The sequence below is a fragment of the Coffea eugenioides genome, chromosome 6, assembly GCF_003713205.1.
Source record: "Coffea eugenioides isolate CCC68of chromosome 6, Ceug_1.0, whole genome shotgun sequence".
Taxonomy (NCBI): domain Eukaryota; kingdom Viridiplantae; phylum Streptophyta; class Magnoliopsida; order Gentianales; family Rubiaceae; genus Coffea; species Coffea eugenioides.
Window position 1 is genome coordinate 4,120,721 of NC_040040.1, and position 20,334 is coordinate 4,141,054.

The window sequence follows — 20,334 nt, forward strand, 5'->3', positions numbered from 1 at the left end:
ATTAATTTAGATTATAAAATTCAAGTTTTGTTGATTTGTTTAGGTCCAAATTGTCCCTGGCTTCAGAAAGGAAAGGGTCAATTCAACAATTTCATGTACGGAAGTGAGTTTTGATAGTAGTAGTAGTAGTAATTTGGAAGGAAGCAAGGAGTGGAAGAGTAAATAGTAGCAATGCAGATCTGGGCCGCCACTGGTAGGCAGCCCAGGTTGGTCAAATGGACTAGCCTTCATTCATCAACAGACAGATTCGCAGATCATTTTCGTTGTTAAAAAAAAAAAAAAGAGAGTTTAATGTAATCAAAGCTAGAACTAGAAGAGTGGTGACTCCTATGAATTTCATAACCCTCCCATGGCGAATTGAAGATTGCATCATCTAAATCAGAATTAAGGAGCCTCAGAAAAGTAAGTAAGATTATTTGGGACTTGAAAGCAAACGAGTCCTCGGTCCTGGATGAGACTAGTCTGTGTCTCTGCTGTGATTGTGAGTGATGGCTTCTCTCATCTTAGAACTTGAGATAACAAAATTCCACCCGGCAGGCCACTTGAATTGATACTCGTGACTTCTATAACCAGCACGAAAAAAAGACAGCGACCAAAGTAAGAGTCGATGAATGATGGTTGAGTTGCTTCTGCGTAAATTGAAATGGAAAGTTGCTGCAGCTTGATGGCTTTCTTTAAATTAAGTTGAGCGAATTACCACAGGATCGAAAAGTTAGTCAAGGATAGGAAGATGCTGATGTTTTTCTATCTAATTTTTAATTGGAGCATCAAAAGATGGATGGCTTCGGATTACTGTTCCTTCTGGAAGCGTTTAAAACTCGACAACGTGGCTCATCCATGAGACAGAGTACCGTGTAGTAGGAGTCTTAATTTCGATTTTGACTGCCGATTCCTCATGTTTCATAAGCACATGACTTGTTCTCTCCGGACTCTTACAACCTAACGTTTTGAGGTTACTGCCGCCTGAAAGGTGCCTCTTGAAGTGTTGTCGCCTGGCATTAAGTTTGATGGGTTGATGCATGTTACTAGTTTCGCGCAGATGCATATGAATGTACCCTTTTTAGGATTGTGATTTTCTTTCCCTGAAAGTTGGCAAAATTCGTTAAAGCTCGTTCCGTGTAGATACATATGAATGTCGGAATTTATTGCCTTTGCCATCAAACAACGGATCAATAATTTTGTGCACCGGAAATTAGGTACTCTGCTTAGTGCTTACCTTGGGCATAACGACACCCAGCCAAGAATTAGGGGGGCTTTCAATTCTTCCATTTTGTTAACAAAGTTCTCCCTCGAAATGGATTTGGAATTTGGATCCCCCAACTTATAATTGCTTTATGTCGCAGCCTCGCAGGGCAGGAGCCAAACTACATTATTATGGTGTGAAGGGATTTGATGGCAGACAACATTTTGCACCGGGCTTATTACCATTTTCTGGAAAATGTTTCTGCAAAAACCTTCGGTGGATTGGCCCGGAAATGATTTCCAGGGGCAGTTATCAATATTCATTGGTAGTGCAGCTTCACCTCACTCTGAAGTTGAGCACATTATCCAGGTAATTACGGTTAATCAGACCAGAACTGAAGCAAATGGAAGAGATGAGTTGGTCAAAGGAAAAGCCACTCTTAGAGGCATCGAAACATATAGTAATTTCAAACTAAAACCGCACCAAACAACCCGAACATGGCTTAGCTGTTGACCATAAAATTTACCAGTGTCAGCTACTCAGCTCTCAATGATAGGAGAAGTTGAACGAATGTGATAACAGGCTGTGCTCCGCAGATAGCAAGATGGACTTCTGAACTGACGAACAAAATTCCATCAAACAACTGCAGACGGTCGTAAATATCAAATTGGTATCTTGAAACTTGGTAAACATGACATTTTACAGATAGAAACATTTAATGATGTTTTAAGATCGGATTCATATCAACATTGATGTTGAACCAGCGACACAGCCATTGATGCGTTGATCAAATAGATCATGACATTTTACTCTTTTTTATTTTGACATATATAGTTGTTGCTGCTATAATTCCTTTTGCAAGTTCTTTGCACCAAATTGTTTACTTGTATCATCATTTTTACTGCAGCGAGTACAAGTTACTCCAGAAGAAGTGTAAATGCATATAAACAATACCCACCAAAGGACAGAAGGTGAAACTAATAGAACACAATGCAATGACTCATGATGACAAGTGACTATATACCGAAGTATACCATTTGAAAGTTGAGGAAAGCATGAAGAACGGATAAATACAATCAAAATATACACTTGTGCCAAGAAAAAAAAAACAAGTATAAGTTTACCCATTTTCACATATAAAGCAAACTGACACAACAGATTTGTCCACTATAATTCATGGATGCTCTATCTCATTCAGATGTTGAGACACAGAGGTCCCTGTGTCATTTACAGCATTCCTACTCACTGCCCTGCAGAATTCTAACTGTTGCTTAAGAGTTTGAACCAGCTCATTTAACTTCTGAATGCTCTGCTCTTGAGACAGAATAATCTGCATCCATTTTGCACATGTATGAGATTCGATGATGTTAAAGCTGCATGGAGAGAAAAATTAAGCTGAACGATAAAGTCCTAATCTGTCTAAATGGTTAGCTTAACCAGTATTGTGCACCGTCAAAATATAGGATCTTAGCCTGACCAAACTGTAACAAAGGGCAAGTTTAAAGCAGCGCAGATGAAGCACAAAGAAACAAGAAATCTTGAAACAAGAATAATAATGCATTTCTCCGTAATTCCTTAAAAGACAAAAGGAAACAAGAAAAAAAAATCACATGCACTTGCAACTACCATGTAAGGGAGAATATCTCGCTTCCTACTTCCTGCATTTAGACACTTTTGAACTCATTGGATGCAGCTCTTCGACAATTTATGGTTATAAAACAACAAATGACGCTTCCTATCCTAAAAATGACCACAATGGTAAGGTAGATCCCTAATAAACCAGATGTGTGATCAAGTAGCATCCAAGATAATCAACAGTGCGTGATGGATAGACTGGAAGGAAGAGTTTGGGTAGGGATTTACATTTGGACATCTTCATACAGCTAATATCCCCATTATAGTGAAGTACACTAATGAAATCACATCAGTCACCTTAGCAAGAAGGAACAAACTGATGAATCCCTTCCTTTTTCCCCTGGTGACTAAACTAATGCAAACAAAATGAACTCACAAGACATAATTTTATAGAGCAACATAGAGGACCAGTAATGATTATTCCTTTTGATCCATTGGTATTAGGAGGCTCATCTAATTACTGAAACCCTTTTGTAACGAATTTGGTCATGTTCCATGGGGTTGACAAGCTAAATAAATAACCACTAGAGATATATGTCAGCAAACAAATTAAGCCAAAAGTTTTAGTATGCTGTTGGACTCCAGGTGGCTAGTTACAAAGAGACCAAGGAGCTGCAACTAAGCTGAATTAGCTCCACTAGAAATTTGGGAGGATACTACCAAAAGCATCTACTTGACACACCTGAAATAGCATCCACTAAAATTAATCAATACCTTCTTTCATCCTACCCTATATAGTATTACCGAAATTGGACTAGCAAAATATAGAATTTTCTATGGCATAAATGATCCTAAAGCTGCATACTGCCCAAAATAGTTACCTAAAATTCTATCCCTGACATTGTTGGATTAAAAATTGGCAGCACAAAATATTTTCTACACTTTATCGTTCCTAAAGTTGAAAGAAAAACAAATGGAAGAAAAAGAGAAAAAAATGGGATCTTTTCTCAATTGGGAAAAGAAAAGTAAATGAACTTGAAAAATTAAAGAGAAATTTCAATAGCAAGGAGCAATGATTGGATGATATACTGCAGAGATCTGATGATGCTGTAGAACTCCAATAAGAGTAATAGTGAGAGACCATTTATATGTTAATTTATTAAATAAAAAAGCGAAAGGAGAAATGAGAACATAGAAGACTAAAAAGGCTCTGACTTTTTCTTTGAGAGATTGTTGAGGATCCGAGAATCCGTGAAGATGGGTTGCTGTGGCTGCTGCTCCTGCTGCAACTTCTGGTTGAACAAGAGTACGAGGTTTCAGCTCAATCCTAGAAGTCAGCACTATCATCATCAACAACACTATAACCACAGTAGGTCTCTGCATTGTCTCTCTTGACTGTTGGTCCGCCTCTCATGTACCCTGCTTTATGTCTTGATGATGTTATTTTCAGTGTTTCTGATTACTTATACGCTCCTGTCTTCTACCGTTTCTTGTTTTTAATTTCTTCTTTTGGTGATAGAATTTAGCTCCCTCTATTCGGGAAGTGATGAGAAGCATTCCGCTGCGGAATTCGGGACTGAATATCTAGGCACGAAATTGATTCCAGTGATTTATCAGGGACTGTTCGTAAACGGTTAATTTATTTGTGACCGAATATTTACGCACGAAATTGATTCCAGTAATTAATCCATTTACGGTTAATCCTATTTTACGCCCTTCAACTATATATGTTTTTGTTTTGGTCCCTGAATTCTAAATTGGAACACTTCAATCCCTAAATTACACTTTGATTCTCACTTTAGTCCCTAAACTCTAAATTGAAATACTTTAGTCGTAAGTTATACCACAATTCTCAATTTAGTCCTAAACTCTTTTCTTCTCCCTAATTTTACAATTTTTTGTTATTTATTTATTTAATTTTTTGTTCACTTGACTAGTATTTCATTAGTTTGGTAGATTCCATTGATAATTGTCCTTAAGTGGAAAGGGATTTATAGTTTAAGAACTAAAGTGGGAATTGACATATATTTGAAGGGCGTATTTTGAAATTAACAAAACAATGTATATTATATTCAAACAATTAGGCATGTACTTCTACATTTTACGAACTATTGCTAAGGAGACACTCAATGCATGTACATTTTTAAAAAAATAAAAATGAATTAATATTATATAAATTTTGGTTTTCACATAAATACAATCTATATAAATTTATTAAAGAACTTTGATTTATAATGTTATAGTGATTTGGTAATTACAATATTTAGAGTGGCTATGAATAGTTATGTTGGTAAAATATGATTAGGTAATTAAGACAAAAATTAATTTCTATAACAATAAATTTGGAAATTCAAAAATGACAAAAAAAATTACACCAACTATCATGTTTTGACTTTATATATTGTATAGATAAGTATTTTTATGTATACCATTAAACCACCGAAAATTTCTATGGTTGATTTCATAGCCAATCATTCCCTCAATTATTTTCGCTCCATGTCACATTTTTTTTTTTTTGGAAAAATGATCTGTGATGTCATTTAAACGGGTATATGTTTTAAAATTATTATAATTTAAGAGTTAAAAATCCTTATTTTACCTTAAGATATGACGTTGTAAAGGGAACTATCACACATCATCACTATTAGTTTTTTTGGTTTGCCCTAATTCTATCCCAAAACATTGTTGTGTAAAATTGCATGCCAAGCTAAACTAATGTGTTTGGATTGAAGATTATTTGAAATTGTTTTGGGAGAATAATACTATAATATTTTTTTAATATAATATATAAGAAACACAAAATGTGTGTTGATCAGATAAAAATGTGATCGAGAAACGTGTTTATAATGCAACTAAAATATTTTGAAAAAAAAGATACTAGAAGTCGTGTTCGTGATATTTATAAAAAAAAAAAAACCTTTCCAAGTAATTCATTACTTCGCGATTGATTATTATCATCATAGTTATTAGTAATTATTATTATTTTTTCGCTGGACTACCCATTAATTTATCTCCAGGTCAGGGGAAACAAATCCAGATGCTGAAGAGTAACTGAAGACAAGTGGAGGTCACAGTTGTCACTTGTCCCTGGTGGTGACCCAATCGCAAAAGAAGAAAAACAAGGAGAAAATCAATTTTGTCCCTAGAAGGCGCGAAGCGGCAAGTCATTTTTTTTTTGTTTTTGTGTGTAAAGACAAGTAAAACAGTTGTTGGAGCCTCTTATGATTGCGGGATGCTGAGATCAGTTAAGCCGAAGTGTTTGTTATTCTTCTACCCAGCCATCTCTAATTGATTTTCAGAGAAAGAAATAAAGAAGAATAAGAATTGCCAATAATACTGTTGAAAAAGCAGAGCAGAAACCCATTATGGGCAACTCAGAATCATCATCATCGTCCTCTTCTGCTGATCCTCGCTTCAAATCCGCTTGCAGGTTTCTTTCTCTGTTAAATTGTTTATACGTTGTAATGGGTCGTTGGTTCTGAACTTGAAACGCGCCTAAATAGTGAATACAAAAAAAAAGGGCAAAAAAGAACCTCTTTTTGTTGAATTGATTAAATTTTGCAGAGCATTCACGCAGAAGGAACTGGAAGACCTCAAATCCCTATTCGTATCTCTTGCTGCCAAATCCCAAAGCGACAATCCTCACTACATTACTCCACCGGTTTTCAAGGTTCCTGTTTTTTTGGAAATTTCCCAAATCCATGACAATTTCTCTTTCCCTTTATTTCCATTTTAATTTTTTATATGGAGTTTTACGCTTTCCAGGAGTACATAGGAGCTGGAGGACCTTTAGGAGATAGAATGTTCGATTTGGTTACGCAGAAACGCAAGGATCAAAAGCTAACCTTCCAAGACCTCGTCATTGCCAAAGTAAGTTGTTTCTTACTCTTTCATTCTTTAATTATAGCTTTTAACAGTATGACTTTGCTTGATAGGCTTAGGAGGCTACTCATTACTATGAGTGGAACTCGAGTGTATAAGAGATCACTTAACCAAACCAAGGCCCCCTGAGCAAGATTCCATTTCGATTAACTTCTGATCCTCACTCGAGCTTGGCTTCTTAAGCACAAAACTCGATTTTACATATACACATATGAAGCTACTTGGGCTTGGCTCTTTTGTTAAGCCGAGCTAACAAGTTTTTAAATGTGTTAAAGAATCAAAACAATATTGTCACTGTAGTGTGTGGTTCAGTCAGCCTCATTTACATTCGCAACTCCAACATCATTATAATTTGAATAGCCTGTTCATTTACAATCATTTTTACAAATATATGGATGAAATTACCACGGATATAAATTATAGTAGATGAATTTAATAGGAACACGGGTGGCTAGTAATGCATAGCGTTCCTAGATTCTTTATTTGAGTTAGAAAAGATCACCTTCAAACTGTCAATTCTCAGACATGGTAACAGAGGGTATTAACTATGACAATGACATATTTTAGATGCTTTAAATTTTCAGTACAGGCTTCATACTTGCCTATTGCAGGGTACTTATGAGAAAGGGACAAAAGATGATATTGAAGAGTTCATTTATCAACTATTAGATGTCTATGGTGATGGTGTTGTTGGAAGGTAGAAGATTAAACTTTTTCATCCTTCGTAATGGAAGTCTTTCTCTCATCTTTTCTCTTCTTTTGCTGGTTCCTATACTAAAGCTTGCAAATGTAGTAAATAAATCATATCATGTGTCAGTGTGAGTTTGTCTCAGATTTAATAAAAATGAATTGTAAGTAGCTTTCTCTCGGTTGTAATTGTTGGTCAGAATTGATTCGCAGAAAATATAGAGAACAACTCTCTCAAGTTGTATAAACCAACGATCTGGTTTTACCACGACTCTTGAAGCAATGAACTTAATTTCTTTTTAGGCATAATAGAGAAGGAAAACTCAAGTTGGTTTAAATATTGTGTAAATTCTCCAGCCTCTATTGCTTTCCTGCCAATGTTTGATTTGTTATGTTTCAATGAATCTTGAAAACTTTGATGTTATGAATAGCACTGACAGGATGGGTATCATGACATAACGAGTTGGCCAGGACATGTTTACAGAATCGTTTGCTCATTTTTTTTTCCGTCAATGACATCACAAGTTCCAAAGTACAATATTCCTTTTCACCTCTGTGTCTGGTGAGGTCCCATGTCCCTAAACATATAATGAGCTAGTGCAGGCTAAAATTTCAAAATCAGCAATATCTGTGAAGGGATTGATTAAGCCTAACAGTTTAAGGTTTTTTCTATTAAATTTTCTGTCAGGGCTTCACAATTCACGCCTTTAAACCTCAAGTATGTACTTAGGGACAGCATCATAGCTTTATTTTAAGATCTCTAGGACTGGAAGTGCATAAATCAACAGCTTTCATGTTAAACACTTGGTTGCCTTGTCTTTTTTGTTTTCTTTCCTAATATGTTCTCTTAATCTTGAGACTCAACTGACAGGTCTGATGTCGAGCGTGTTTTAGCTACCATGCTGAATTCTATATGTTCTGAGAACTGCTCTGAATCAAGATCAGGCTCAGAACAAGAATGTGTTGATATTTTTCTCAATGCTGCAAATTTTAAGAAGGATGTTAGTGACAAAGCTGAAAGTAGTTTGTCTTTTGAGGATTTCAGAAGGTGGTGTGCCCTTCTTCCATCTGTCAGGAAGTTCCTTGGAAGCTTATTGATGCCACCTGATTCAGGTTATTACACACCTGTGTTTATCTTCTTGAGCTAATTTTTTAAACTTGTAGTTGGATGGCGTCCAGTTATCATGACCTAATTAGAGAAGCTCATTGACTTGTTAAATGTTGGCATTTATTTTTATGGTGTTGATTTTGTCTTTTACCCATCAAAATTGAATGGTGCATAACTATTAATCCACACTATTTGCATCTTGAAAACTTTGTCTAATCCAAGAATTGTGAGAAATGGAAAATTTGAAACAACCATGGCTACATTTGAATTAGCTGTTTTTGGGGGTGTTTTTGAAATATTTTACTGTAGCAATGTATATGAAAAACTTTTACTGTAGATGTTTTTAGTGGTGTTTTTTAAGGTGTTTTTGGGATGTATTTTGGAGTAGTTTTAAAGGATAAAAATTTTTAGGATATTTTGAAAAAATTAACACTACCATCCACCACAACCACTACCCTTCCCTCTTCCTCCTCCCTCTCTTTCTTCCTCTTCCTCCTCCTCCATCCTCCCTTTCCCCTTTCCCACCACATCCCGCCCTTTCCTTCCCCCTCGGCCAAATCGAGGCTCTGGTCGCAGCCAGATTAGGGAGGGAAGGGAGGGGAGGGGTGGATGTGGCGGGAAAGGGGAGAGAAAAGGGAGGAAAGGAGGAAAGACGAGGAGGAGAAAGAGGGAGCGAGGATAGAGAGGGAAAGAGAGGGAGGAGGAGGAAGGAGAGGATGGTGGCAGTGGTGGTGGTAGATGGTGGTGATAGATGGAAGAAGAAAATGGTGTAGATTTTATTTTATTTTATTTTTTTAATTTTTTGTATATTTGGAATTATTTTTAATATACTGTATGAATGTGGTGTTTTTGGAGTTGTTTTTGTTGTGTATTACTATAGCATTGTAAATGAAAAACTTGTATTTCAAAAAATGGAAAAAATGGAGAATGTGGTGATTTCTCTGTAAAAGGTTTTATTCTTAAAGGCTATTTAGGTTTTTTAGGAACCATAATTGACACATAGTTCTAAGATGTTGCATTGCTGGAAGGTAGAAAAAATGTTCTCCTGGGGCCATTTAATGTTTATTTGGATGTATAGCCGGCAAGGGACTTCTAACTTGGTCTAGCCTAGCAACAAAGTAAATGGCTACTCGGCTAGCCCAATATTGATCAGTAAATAAGTTGGGCATGTATTTATTGAATCACCAATTTTTGGCCAGTCTTATCACAACTATATTGCCATTAGCTAGATCACATTGCAATCTATGTTTTGGTCACTATGTTTCTTCCATTTCTCTTTCATAGACTATTTTGAAATTGCTGGAAAAAATATGATAGTACACAAATGCATGTGAATATGGATGTAAAGAACATTTTATACTTGATAGTTATGCTGATGCATATGCAATTTTCAAGGGAAATATGCAATTTAAAATAGTTTGTTATATACGTGTGATTTATTGTTTCTTTCCATAGGTTCTCAAGTTCCCAAGCTGGTAGATGGAGAAAGTATTGACCCCAATCTAGTCTTGATGAGAAAGCAGTATGCTTGGCTTATTGGAGGAGCACTTTCCCATGAACTGAGTGAATGGAAACTTCTGTATCATAGTGCAGTTCATGGTCAAAGTTTCAACACATTCCTTGGGAAAATGTCGTAAGTGCTTATTCCATATGGTCATATCTGCCCCTTTCGGTTAGCTTATTCAATTTTTTATCCGTGTTTCGTTATACATTACTCCTATAACTAAAAATTTTTGGGTCACACTTTTCGAGCAAAACCTTGCAAGTTTATCGGACATAAACTTTGATATGCAATGTGTATTTTGATTTAGATTTCATGTGACAGAAAATAATCAGATATCAATAATCATTTTGCATTGATATATATAATTTGGCTTTTCTGATTCTTGTTTGTTAAGGTGTGCAGGTCAGCTAATAGGTTTTGCATTATGAATAAAAAAATGGTATTTTAGAATGAGTAAATATGAGGTATATTATATATATGTCAATGAAGTTGTTTCTGAAACTAATCTTGATATATTTCAACCTTATTCCTCACCAACTGTTGACTCTTCTTGTGAGATCACTTATGCTGTAATCAACTTGGTTGCTTGTAAAGATATCTAATATGATTTCTGAACATTTAGTATGTACGGCAGTATTGTAAAACATATCAATGGTAAGATGAGTTTTAGTGGGAAAATAATGGTCAATGCAAGTGTTCTGGCTTCTTATTAGTGTAAGTTTGAATCAAAGGATCCTCTTTTTCAGCCCCCAGCTGTTATCTGTTTTTCCTCGATAAGAAGGGGGAGGCCACCTTCAGTTGAGGCAGATATAGTTGGTGAGAAGCTCCTTTTTCCATTTTTGTTAGTAGTATGCCCATGGCTGTCTTGTGCTATGATATGTAGGCAGCTGAGAAGAAAAACTAGTGAAACAGATTTTTGTTACCATGTCAAGCTTCCAACTTAGGGTTGGCCTCATGCTCTTCAAAACCATCTGCTATTGTTTTGACTGGCTGCTAGGTCCATGATGGTTTTGACCAGAAGTTGATGTCAGGGTAGATCATTTTGTGGTCATTTTGTATTGGTTGAGTTGAACATTAATCCAATCTTACTACTGTGTGATGTAGGTAGCAAGATATCACTTATTCTCTTATTTGATTAATGTTTAGTTGATCTCCTTCAGTTATTTACAGATTAATCCAGTCGAGCCATACTGCTTGGTAGGGTAGTTTGCTTGGGTTAGCCAAGTATCCATAACTCAACTCCAAAAGAACATAGCTCAATCAGAGAGGTCTGTTAATTGTAGGAAAAGTTGAAACAGTGAAATTACTTTATTTGTTGTTAAATCTACTGGAACAACTAATTTGAGACTCACACAGGACCACCCTGCCCTAAAAATCCTTCAAAATATAGCCGTGTGTTTTGCGTTCGTATGTTCTTCGAGGCCTTTTCTTTCCTGACCTTCATAAAGGCGAATATTAGGGCTTCTTAATTAAATTAGGACATTTTAACTTTTTTTGTGACCCTTGTTTTTTGGACCACTTCTTTGATGCTTTTGTCATGTTATACTGCCAGCATTTTGAGTTCTTTGATGTACTACAGCATATTCCTTCACTAATCACAACCTTAAAACAGAAAGTATCTGACCAAATACTCATCTCATTTATGTCCAAGGGATAAGGGGCAAGGCTTTTCTGTTTCAAATTTGTATCTAAATATTTGATAATATTTCTCGAGTAGGATAGACTGGATAACTGTTAAGTTGAACTGCAGAGATGATGGACCAAGTGTTTTGGTTATCAAGGATAGAGAAGGATGCATCTATGGAGGTTATGCTTCTCAGCCATGGGAAAAGCATGGTGATTTTTATGGGGACCTTAAGTCTTTCCTTTTCCAGCTATATCCAAAGGCTTCAATCTTCCGGCCTACTGGTGCAAATCACAACATGCAATGGGTAAGTTACTGGACTATAGAACCAGTATACAGAATGCTTCAGTGACCCTCAAGTTTGAATAATCTTCTCAGATGGGATCCCAGTCCTTAAGAAGATGTGACTATAAGCTATCCGAATTAAGAAAAATAGTTTTTGTAAATACTTCTACTGTTTAGTTGTGATAATCAGAGTCATAAGATGAGAAAAACACCAGTTGTAGCATGTACAGACTACTGTTCACCCATTCTGGTTTGGTCAGCTGAGAAAGATACCTTGTTTCTTTTTTCTTTTTTTTTTCTTTCTAAATTACAAACCGGACGTAGTAATTCACATTCGTGCTTGCGTTCATATTCTTTGACAGCCAAAATGATACGTACCGTAATTTAGCTTCATTGCGGTATCCAGTACAATGTCACTGAAATGGTTTTTTATTTCTATTTGTTTGCAGTGTGCTGTGAATTTCAGTTCGGAAAGCATTCCCAATGGAATTGGTTTTGGAGGGCGAGTAAATCATTTTGGCCTGTTCATTTCAGCTAACTTTGACAAGGGGCATACATTTGAGTGCACGACTTTTGGTAGCCCTTGCTTATCCAAGACCAACTATATATACCCGGAAGTGATAGAATGCTGGGGCATAGTGCCAAGGGGAGCTCAACAGGATAGATCAGAAGCCATTAGAGGTACTGTGTTGGAGAGATTCAAGGAGGATCGCCATATGTTGAACTTGGTTGGTCTTGCTAACTCAAGTGATTAATCTGTTCAATGACACCCCACATACACCAAGTTATATATCATACTGCAATTTTGTTGATCAGACCTATGGATTCGTAACTAATTGCAAAAAGCCCTCACAGTAGAATGAACAAATATCTGTGCGGTATGTAAAATGTCCCACCATAAAATTCGGGGACCTTGATATCTTAGAAGACACTAGAGGACGTCGATAATATACTTTTCAGATCCCACAAAGAAGCTGCTGGATGCCATTATAACTCTTGAAGTACGATTCAAAACGAAATATGCACCCGTTGACAAGGGGAAAAAATAACTAAAGAAATCCCTGCCAAGCAGATGTCAGTCTCTGTTTCAGTGTTCATCACCAACCCCACTCCTTGAACTCTCCGTAGCACAAATCAATTTCAGGAAACAGACGAGAATAAAAGCATGGGTAGACTTCTAAACATAAGCTTCCCAAAGTCGCAAATACGCGCGCATGCCAATGCCGCTTCAAAGTCGTTTCATATTCAGTACCAATATTAGATGTTTAATCTGGAGATCATACAGAACTCAACACAGCTCATACAAATAGCACAAGGAATTCCAACACTATAATCCTAATAATAACCAAATGGAAGAACGTACCCCTAATTTCTCTGCTCGCCTAGAGATTTGCTATTCATTCAAGTTAAATAGCATCGGCCAACTGAATAATAACCAACAAACAAAATGACAGCCAAAATAAAACACTCCAAAGGTTGCTTTGCTTTATCCGTCCATCATCAACCACAACCAATAATTAGAGGGAAAAAAAGTGGGGGGGGGGGGCGCATTATAGCCGATAAATACTCCTTTGTGTAAGAAAAATCCAACATAGCAATTCCCAAAAAATGTTCCAAACACATTTAAACTCAAAATTAAACCACTTAATAATAACAACAGTAAACAAGTCTAAATACCTCTTGAATTAAAGTCCAAAACAAATTAAAAAAGAAGTACATTGATCCACGACAAAACCTGTCTAGTACCTCCTACCGCGGCCACCAGCGCCATAAGCCAAAGGCGGAGCAACCATGAGAGGAGACTGCTCCTCCTTGAGGACAATACCGGGCAATTCGTTCATACCCATGACGGCAAGCAACTCAATGGTCTCCTTATCGACCTCAATCCTGTCGGTCTTGATCGCGGATTCTTCAGGAACGAAGTCCATGCGGCGCTCTCTCTCCTCCTCTTGAAGCTTGAGCGAAATACCCCTAACTGGGCCCTTTTGGATCCGTTTCATGAGATGGGTGGAGAACCCGGCGATCTTGTTTCGGAGCCTTTTTGACGGGATGATGGCGACTTCGCCGAGGACTTTCTTGTTGGTATGGAAGTCCAGCGTCAACTTGGAGTAGTACCGCTCGATGACTTGGCGGGAGGACTTTTTCACTGTCTTGGTGCGGACGCGACCCATTTCTTGGTTGGCTTGTTTTTTGCAGCCCGGGCGGCGAGGGAAGGGGGTGCGGGGGGGCGAGGGAAGCTGCGGAGAGCCGGAGGAAATGGGAGGGGTGCTGAGACTAGGGTTTGGGGAAGCGGTGGATGGAGGTTTTATACGAGTGGATGTGGGTAGCTGAAGTGACCAAACTGGGACAATAGTTGGGTAGGACGGTAGGGGCAGCCCAACTTCTTGTCACCGGCCCGGCCCTGGTGAGCTTTATAGCAGGGCGTGTGTAGACCAGTTCTAAGTATGGGCTTGATTTATCAAAATTCCTAATTTGGGCCGAATGTTGGGCTCGGACATAAGAAAAGAAGTAGAATTCACATGATATTTAATTTAATGCACATTTGCTTGCCCATATCAAACAATTGTTAGTATGTCAGTAAAACTATCTAAAATAAAATCATAAAATTTAAAGAAAAAAAAAAGGCTTGGCATGGCGCATTTCACAGGCCAAGACTTGAAAGTGATGGTTCCTTGAAGGCAGTGGGGACTGGAGACTCTGCTGCATTTAGCACGGTGTGACCATAATTGGTTGTGCGCGTAACTTTGTACAGGACCCAAAACCTTCCAAATACAAATGGCAAAGGAAATTGTTACATTTATAGACACGTATGGAGTATGGACCGCGCATGATACACTTTTATCATCCTAGAGTAGGAAAAATCCGACTTTGGCCCTCAATTCTCAAGTTTGGCAGCTATTGATAGATGAATGACTTTCGCCCATCATTATTCTCAAGTTCGGCAGTTGTTGATAAATGAATGCTTTCTGAATGCATTACTGCTTCAAGAGACTCGTGTAGACCTGGTAAATAAATGTTATTTAGAAGGAATTCTGAATCCTTTCTCTTTTTTTTTTTTTTCTTAATATTTGGGTTGTGGTGGAGGTAGTATAGCATGATAAAACCCATATGGGTATCCCCACTTAAGAAAAAAAAAAAAAAGACTTAGCACAGAGCAAGCCAAGTTCTTATTGGGGGTCATAGAAGTATGAAGAAGCATATAGTTAATCAAGGGAACATTTTCTGCTTGCCTACTTCTCAAAGCAATGTTGGTGGTGCCATAGCCACCGTCAATCACAAGATTGATGATTGATCCCACTTATATACTCGGATTCATCGCTCCCAAGAAACAGTGCTGCTTCAGCCGTATCCTTTATCTCCAAAACTGCCTCTTTCAAATTTGCAATCTCACAAACATATTCCTCTGCCTTTTGCTTCTCGCAGCCTAAATTTTTGAGCAATCATGGTACCGCATGCCCCCGCCAGTTATGAGTGCAACTTCACCTTCTAGCCTCTGCCTGCGCCGGTGAACTGAATTAAATTCAGTTGCTATTCTGTGCTGGAGATGAAAAATCAAATAACAATAGATGATATATAGCCTTATCTATGGAAAATATGGCCATTTGGCAAATCAGATGTTGCCATCTCCAGGCTCCCACTAGAGCTCTTCTTTAGTTAGTGTAGATGTCTTCTAACTCCTAAATTGTACGTATATGAAGACGTCCATACGTACTTCTACATTTATATGCCAGAAAACATATAGTGATGCACAGGCTAATAGGATAAAGGTTGCGGCTTGCTATTAGTTGCGATATGCGTTGGAAGGTGAAATAATTTTGTTTCATGGCCAGTTGAAAGGTCCAATAATCGTTGGTGGGCTCTAATGTTCCACGAGGTACAGACACTTTTATTTTCTAACACGATGTAAAGTTTTCTGCCTAACTAAGGTACGTAGCAAGTTGAAGAAGATTTTTTTTTTTTTTTTTGGTGTTTAATACTAATTTACATTTGTTACTCAGAATCCTTTCTTGCTGCAGAACACATGTAAGGTTGGTATTTGGTCACTCATGAGTCACAACAGATGCTGTAAGACACCAGTATCGCGAAATAGCAATTGTTTGGTCCCCATGATTAACTAGTTTCAGCGTTTTGCCTCTTCCACATAATGCACTTGTAAAATTACCCCCTGGATCTTTTAGTTCCTTCTCGAGTTCTTGGCTTGCAGATCTTTCCTTTCTGAAGTCATTCAGGTTAATTTGCTGTCAATGATTTCCTTTTGTTTTGGCAATGACTCGCCGTTAAGGGGCAACTGTTCCTTCTCTTTTCTGTTTCTTGAACCTTTTGTCATTCGAGTTGGAATTTAAGGGTCATATTTATTCCGGAAAATGTCAGTAAAGAAACCGGCAAGGAATGGATGAAATGAATCTAGTCGTAATATAATCCATCCTGCCGACACTTGCAATAATGCATATCCCACAGGCCACGACCCAAAGGTTTAAAAGCGTTAAGCTAACTTGCTAAGAATGTAAAGTCAACGTAAATAAGTAAATGAAGAGCCATAAATGTTTTCCAGAAAGAACGAAGGGATAAACCTAACAAAATTGTAATAAGTAAATATATATTCCCCAACACTCATTTCACAATCGAGGAAAGTGACAACTGGATCGCATGGGCTAATGCTTAATAATTCCCCACATCGCAACTTCCATGTTGCTGCCCATTTATCCTCTCTTGCAACTTTTTCTTGTTAAAAAACAAAACAAAACAAAAAAAAAAAAGAAAATCTTGCACTCCTTAGTTTTCCACATATCCAGCATAGCTTCTACTACGGTTTCACAAGCACGGTTGGTACACCTTGACCAATAAACATTACGTGAAAACCTATCACTTCAACAAGGGAGGAGCGCCATTAATGGGGTAGTTGAAGAACTAGTCCTGGTCGAAAGAAAGCCGGAGAATGGGGCAACTGATGCGATAAAATAGTTGAAAGTTGAAACCGTGAAGCCGACATTGAGAGAATAAAACTAAAGATGCCAAAGAGTACGTAGTATATAGTTGGAAATGGCTAGACCGGAAATGCAACCGCGGAGAAATAAAGAGAAGGCGATTAAATCAATTGGATAACGGACATAAACTACTCAGATCCAACTGAATATTTTTGCTATTTACGAGAAATAAAATTACGAAAAGGGGGAGATAACCTGGCACATTTGGTTGCTGGAAGGAATGTAGCAAGAAAAAAGCACAGGGGGCAGCATACTTTGGATAAGCGCGCGTAAGACTGACTGATTTAGTAAGTTTAATTAATCCAAGTGACTTATGTTTAATGATAGTTGGGACTAGATTACAACATAACGCTCTTCGAAAAAGAAAAGGGAATTAACCATCTCGAAAATGCAGATTACAGAGATCTGGACTTCTTCAAGAACTGAAAAACAAATACAAGTACTAATTAATAGTTTCATTTAGGACCAATAAATAGTATGTAACTAAGAGGACTAAACTGCCATACTATTGGCTAACAAAGGATGAAAGGCGACCACAAATACACCTCAAGGCATCAAACTTTTTATAATCGTCATGTACGATTGATTGGTGGCGCTATAACCTCCATCCACGACCAGGTTCAATCCACTTACAAACTTGGCCGCATCGCTAGATAGGTACAACGCTGCCTCGGCAACGTCCTCAGCGGTGGGCACCACGCCTTTCAAGTTGGCCGACGCACAAATGATCCCTTCCACAGCTTTCTGGTCCAACCCCATCGCATTTCTCAGCAATGGAGTGGCCACGGCGCAAGGAGATATGCAATTAACTCTGATGCCGTATTGCCCTAGCTCCACGCACAGGTTCTTCGTAAGCCCCACGACTGCGTGCTTCGACACGGTGTAAGAATGAGGTGACTCCCCGCAAGAAACCGAAGCAAGACTGGAAGTAAAGAGGATCACCCCCTTCTTAGCTGGGATCATAACCTTTGCAGCATATTTGGCTCCCAAGAATGCACCGTAAACGTTCACGTCGAAAACCCTTTTGAAGTTTTCATTATCTGCATCTACAATGGTGAAATCTAAGTTTCCGGGGATCCCGGCATTGTTGTACATTATATCCAGCTTGCCATACTGGGACATGGCGAGATCAACCAGATTTTTAACGTCAATGTCTTTAGTAACATCACAATGGACGAAGGTAACATCTCCAGAAGAACTGAGTTCTTCACAGAGGGAGTGTCCCAAGTCATCCTGAACGTCAGCAATGATTACTCTTGCCCCGTGCTGTACGAAAAGTCGCACGGTGCTTTCACCGAAGCCGCTTGCACCACCAGTGATAATGGCAACTTTGCCTTCTAATCTGCATCCGTTTTTGGGACGGAGGAGTGGTTTCCAATTTCCATACGTTAGTTAGTTACCTGAATTAATTAATTGGGAAATTAAACGAAAGAAGTGAAGTCCGGACCAGATGACGAACAGATTATAAGTAGTGAGTTTACCTTTTGTTGGTTGGGCCATTTGATGAATTAGAGGAGCAACCGTTCATCTTTAACAGTTTGTAGGTTGCCAATGACTTGGGAGATCCTAACCAATGGGATGCTCTATGGGCTAGCCTGGCATTTATACTAAAAATTTACTACTACTTGAGTTGCGAAAAATAGGTTAAAAGCCAACCAATGCCAAAGGCTTTTCTAGCACTTCGTAATTTTATGATTGATCGACATGATTGTGTTAAATTTCGATTTGGGGGGCGACAGTGTGGGACGGAAGAAGTACAGAGAAAATCAAGAAGAATTAAATTACCACAACTGCTACCAGAATTGGACACTGTATAAGTGAAGAAAAACAAAGGAGGCTGAAGCTACTTTCCATGTGTTATAATTGAGGATAATGATGTTCAACTTGTCTGACCTCCGGGCTGAAGGATCGATCATGTATACCAATATAGTAAAAAGTGGGACAGAGAACGGTACAGGGTGTGAGACAGAAGATCCGTTGCGAGTTAATAAGGTGTTGAGATTATACTTTGATCTTTCTGTTCCGTACGTGAAACAAACCCCACCACCACCACCAGCGAAAAAGAAGACCTATTTGTGCGCGGATATTATTTGTCTAAAAGGACGGAATTCATGAGAGAGCCATACTCTTTGATCTAATGAAGGGCCAAACTCACTTATTCTTTTGTTTAATTTTCAAATGTTAACGTTTTACTCTTGTCGATTCCTGAATTACAACATGCACTAATTGCATTGCATCACAAATTGTTTGAGTTCAACAAAGAAAGTATGTGCATTGGAACGACTCAACCAAGTGAATAGTTTAGTTGGGCCTGTTTGATAGAGAGCATGCATTTCAAAAAGAGATCTTTTTTTCCCCTTATTCTTTGTGAGTATTTTCTCGCACATAAAATTCGCCACACCTTCCAGATGGAGACTGAAGCATGTAATGGATATAGTAGTATTAAACATAAATAAGTAAAAAATGGTACATATAAAGTGGTGAAAAATATAGCTGAATTCTCATTCTTAAAGGAAGAATAAACGCTAACCATCCCCATTGAAAAAGTATACGTTTCAGTAGCTGGTTACACGAGATTTCGAGGAAAAAAGACGCAAGTTTCACATCACGCATAAAATAGTTTGCATTCGGCCTACCCAACTAAATTCTAATCATAATCTTGGAAGGACAAGGTATGCACATCTCTCCATTCGAAGTACAGAACTCCGTTACTCTGTTTCAAATCCTATTAATTAGCTTCACCAGCCAACCTGCATTGGTTCGACCGACCATTCTGTTCTACCTTTCCTCTATAATTGACACACAATCTGCAGAAGACTCAGAACCTTCAAGATGTCACAGAGACTTGGTAAACGCTGAACCACATACATTTGTAGATTCTATCTACAGAATACCGTTGTGATATCAGTTGTTAGTATACTTCAGGTCACTATTCTCAGCAGAAAGCCACAGAGCACTTGGTAACTGCAGATATATTCTTCCTTTAAGCACTTAAAACGGTTTCCAGTTGAAAGTTGCAACATGCACATAAGCTAGAATTGCAAGAATCCACCACAATGATTCAGCAGAAACGAAACTTGGTTTCTTCATTTTTTTATTTCATCCAAGACGATTTCTTATATCCCCTTGTGTTGTTAAATTAAATCATGTTAATTAGATCCTGCGATCAATTCCAGCTCCAAAAAAAACGAGAAAAAAATAACCTTAGCAGGCGCTTGGACAACAGATACCTTCTGACGCTTAAGGAGAAAACGTTTTTTTGCCATTTAATCGTCCATCATTATAAGCAGTGGCGGATGCAAAGTGGGGCTCTGCGAGAATCATGCATATCATTCACAGCCAAGAGCATGCATGTGTGATCCTAGGAACTCCTGCCTATGCAATCACAAAGCATATATGTAATTTTGGGTCTAGCTAAGCATTCATCAACTGAGCCTGGGGAACATGGCGCACGAGTCAACAATGTGTCACCTTAACAACTGCCATAGGAGGACGGATTAA

At 38.0% G+C, this 20,334-nt stretch overlaps 4 protein-coding genes across 4 annotated transcripts; 1 reads left to right on the forward strand and 3 right to left on the reverse strand.

Annotated features, from left to right (window-relative positions):
- Positions 1-2,164: 2,164 nt before the first annotated feature.
- Positions 2,165-4,350, reverse strand: LOC113775263. The gene is made up of 2 exons (XM_027320063.1): positions 3,974-4,350; positions 2,165-2,513 (listed from the first exon to the last, which is right to left on the reverse strand). The coding sequence occupies exons 1-2, from the start codon at positions 4,139-4,141 to the stop codon at positions 2,358-2,360; spliced, it is 324 nt and encodes a 107-aa protein (XP_027175864.1). The 5' UTR covers positions 4,142-4,350; the 3' UTR covers positions 2,165-2,357.
- Positions 4,351-5,900: 1,550 nt separating this feature from the next.
- On the forward strand, positions 5,901-12,767 carry LOC113776344 (TLD domain-containing protein 1). Its single transcript, XM_027321476.1, has 8 exons — positions 5,901-6,188; positions 6,323-6,428; positions 6,524-6,628; positions 7,252-7,337; positions 8,199-8,440; positions 9,891-10,068; positions 11,690-11,870; positions 12,298-12,767. Exons 1-8 carry the CDS (start codon positions 6,124-6,126, stop codon positions 12,601-12,603), a joined length of 1,269 nt encoding a protein of 422 aa, XP_027177277.1. The 5' UTR covers positions 5,901-6,123; the 3' UTR covers positions 12,604-12,767.
- A 651-nt stretch (positions 12,768-13,418) lies between these two features.
- Positions 13,419-14,134, reverse strand: LOC113773410 (40S ribosomal protein S17-like). Its single transcript, XM_027318054.1, has one exon. The coding sequence runs from the start codon at positions 14,017-14,019 to the stop codon at positions 13,588-13,590; it is 432 nt and encodes a 143-aa protein (XP_027173855.1). The 5' UTR covers positions 14,020-14,134; the 3' UTR covers positions 13,419-13,587.
- A 2,959-nt stretch (positions 14,135-17,093) lies between these two features.
- Positions 17,094-18,631, reverse strand: LOC113774656 (secoisolariciresinol dehydrogenase-like). Its single transcript, XM_027319247.1, has 2 exons — positions 18,315-18,631; positions 17,094-18,175 (listed from the first exon to the last, which is right to left on the reverse strand). The coding sequence occupies exons 1-2, from the start codon at positions 18,359-18,361 to the stop codon at positions 17,380-17,382; spliced, it is 843 nt and encodes a 280-aa protein (XP_027175048.1). The 5' UTR covers positions 18,362-18,631; the 3' UTR covers positions 17,094-17,379.
- Between the last annotated feature and the right edge of the window lie 1,703 nt (positions 18,632-20,334).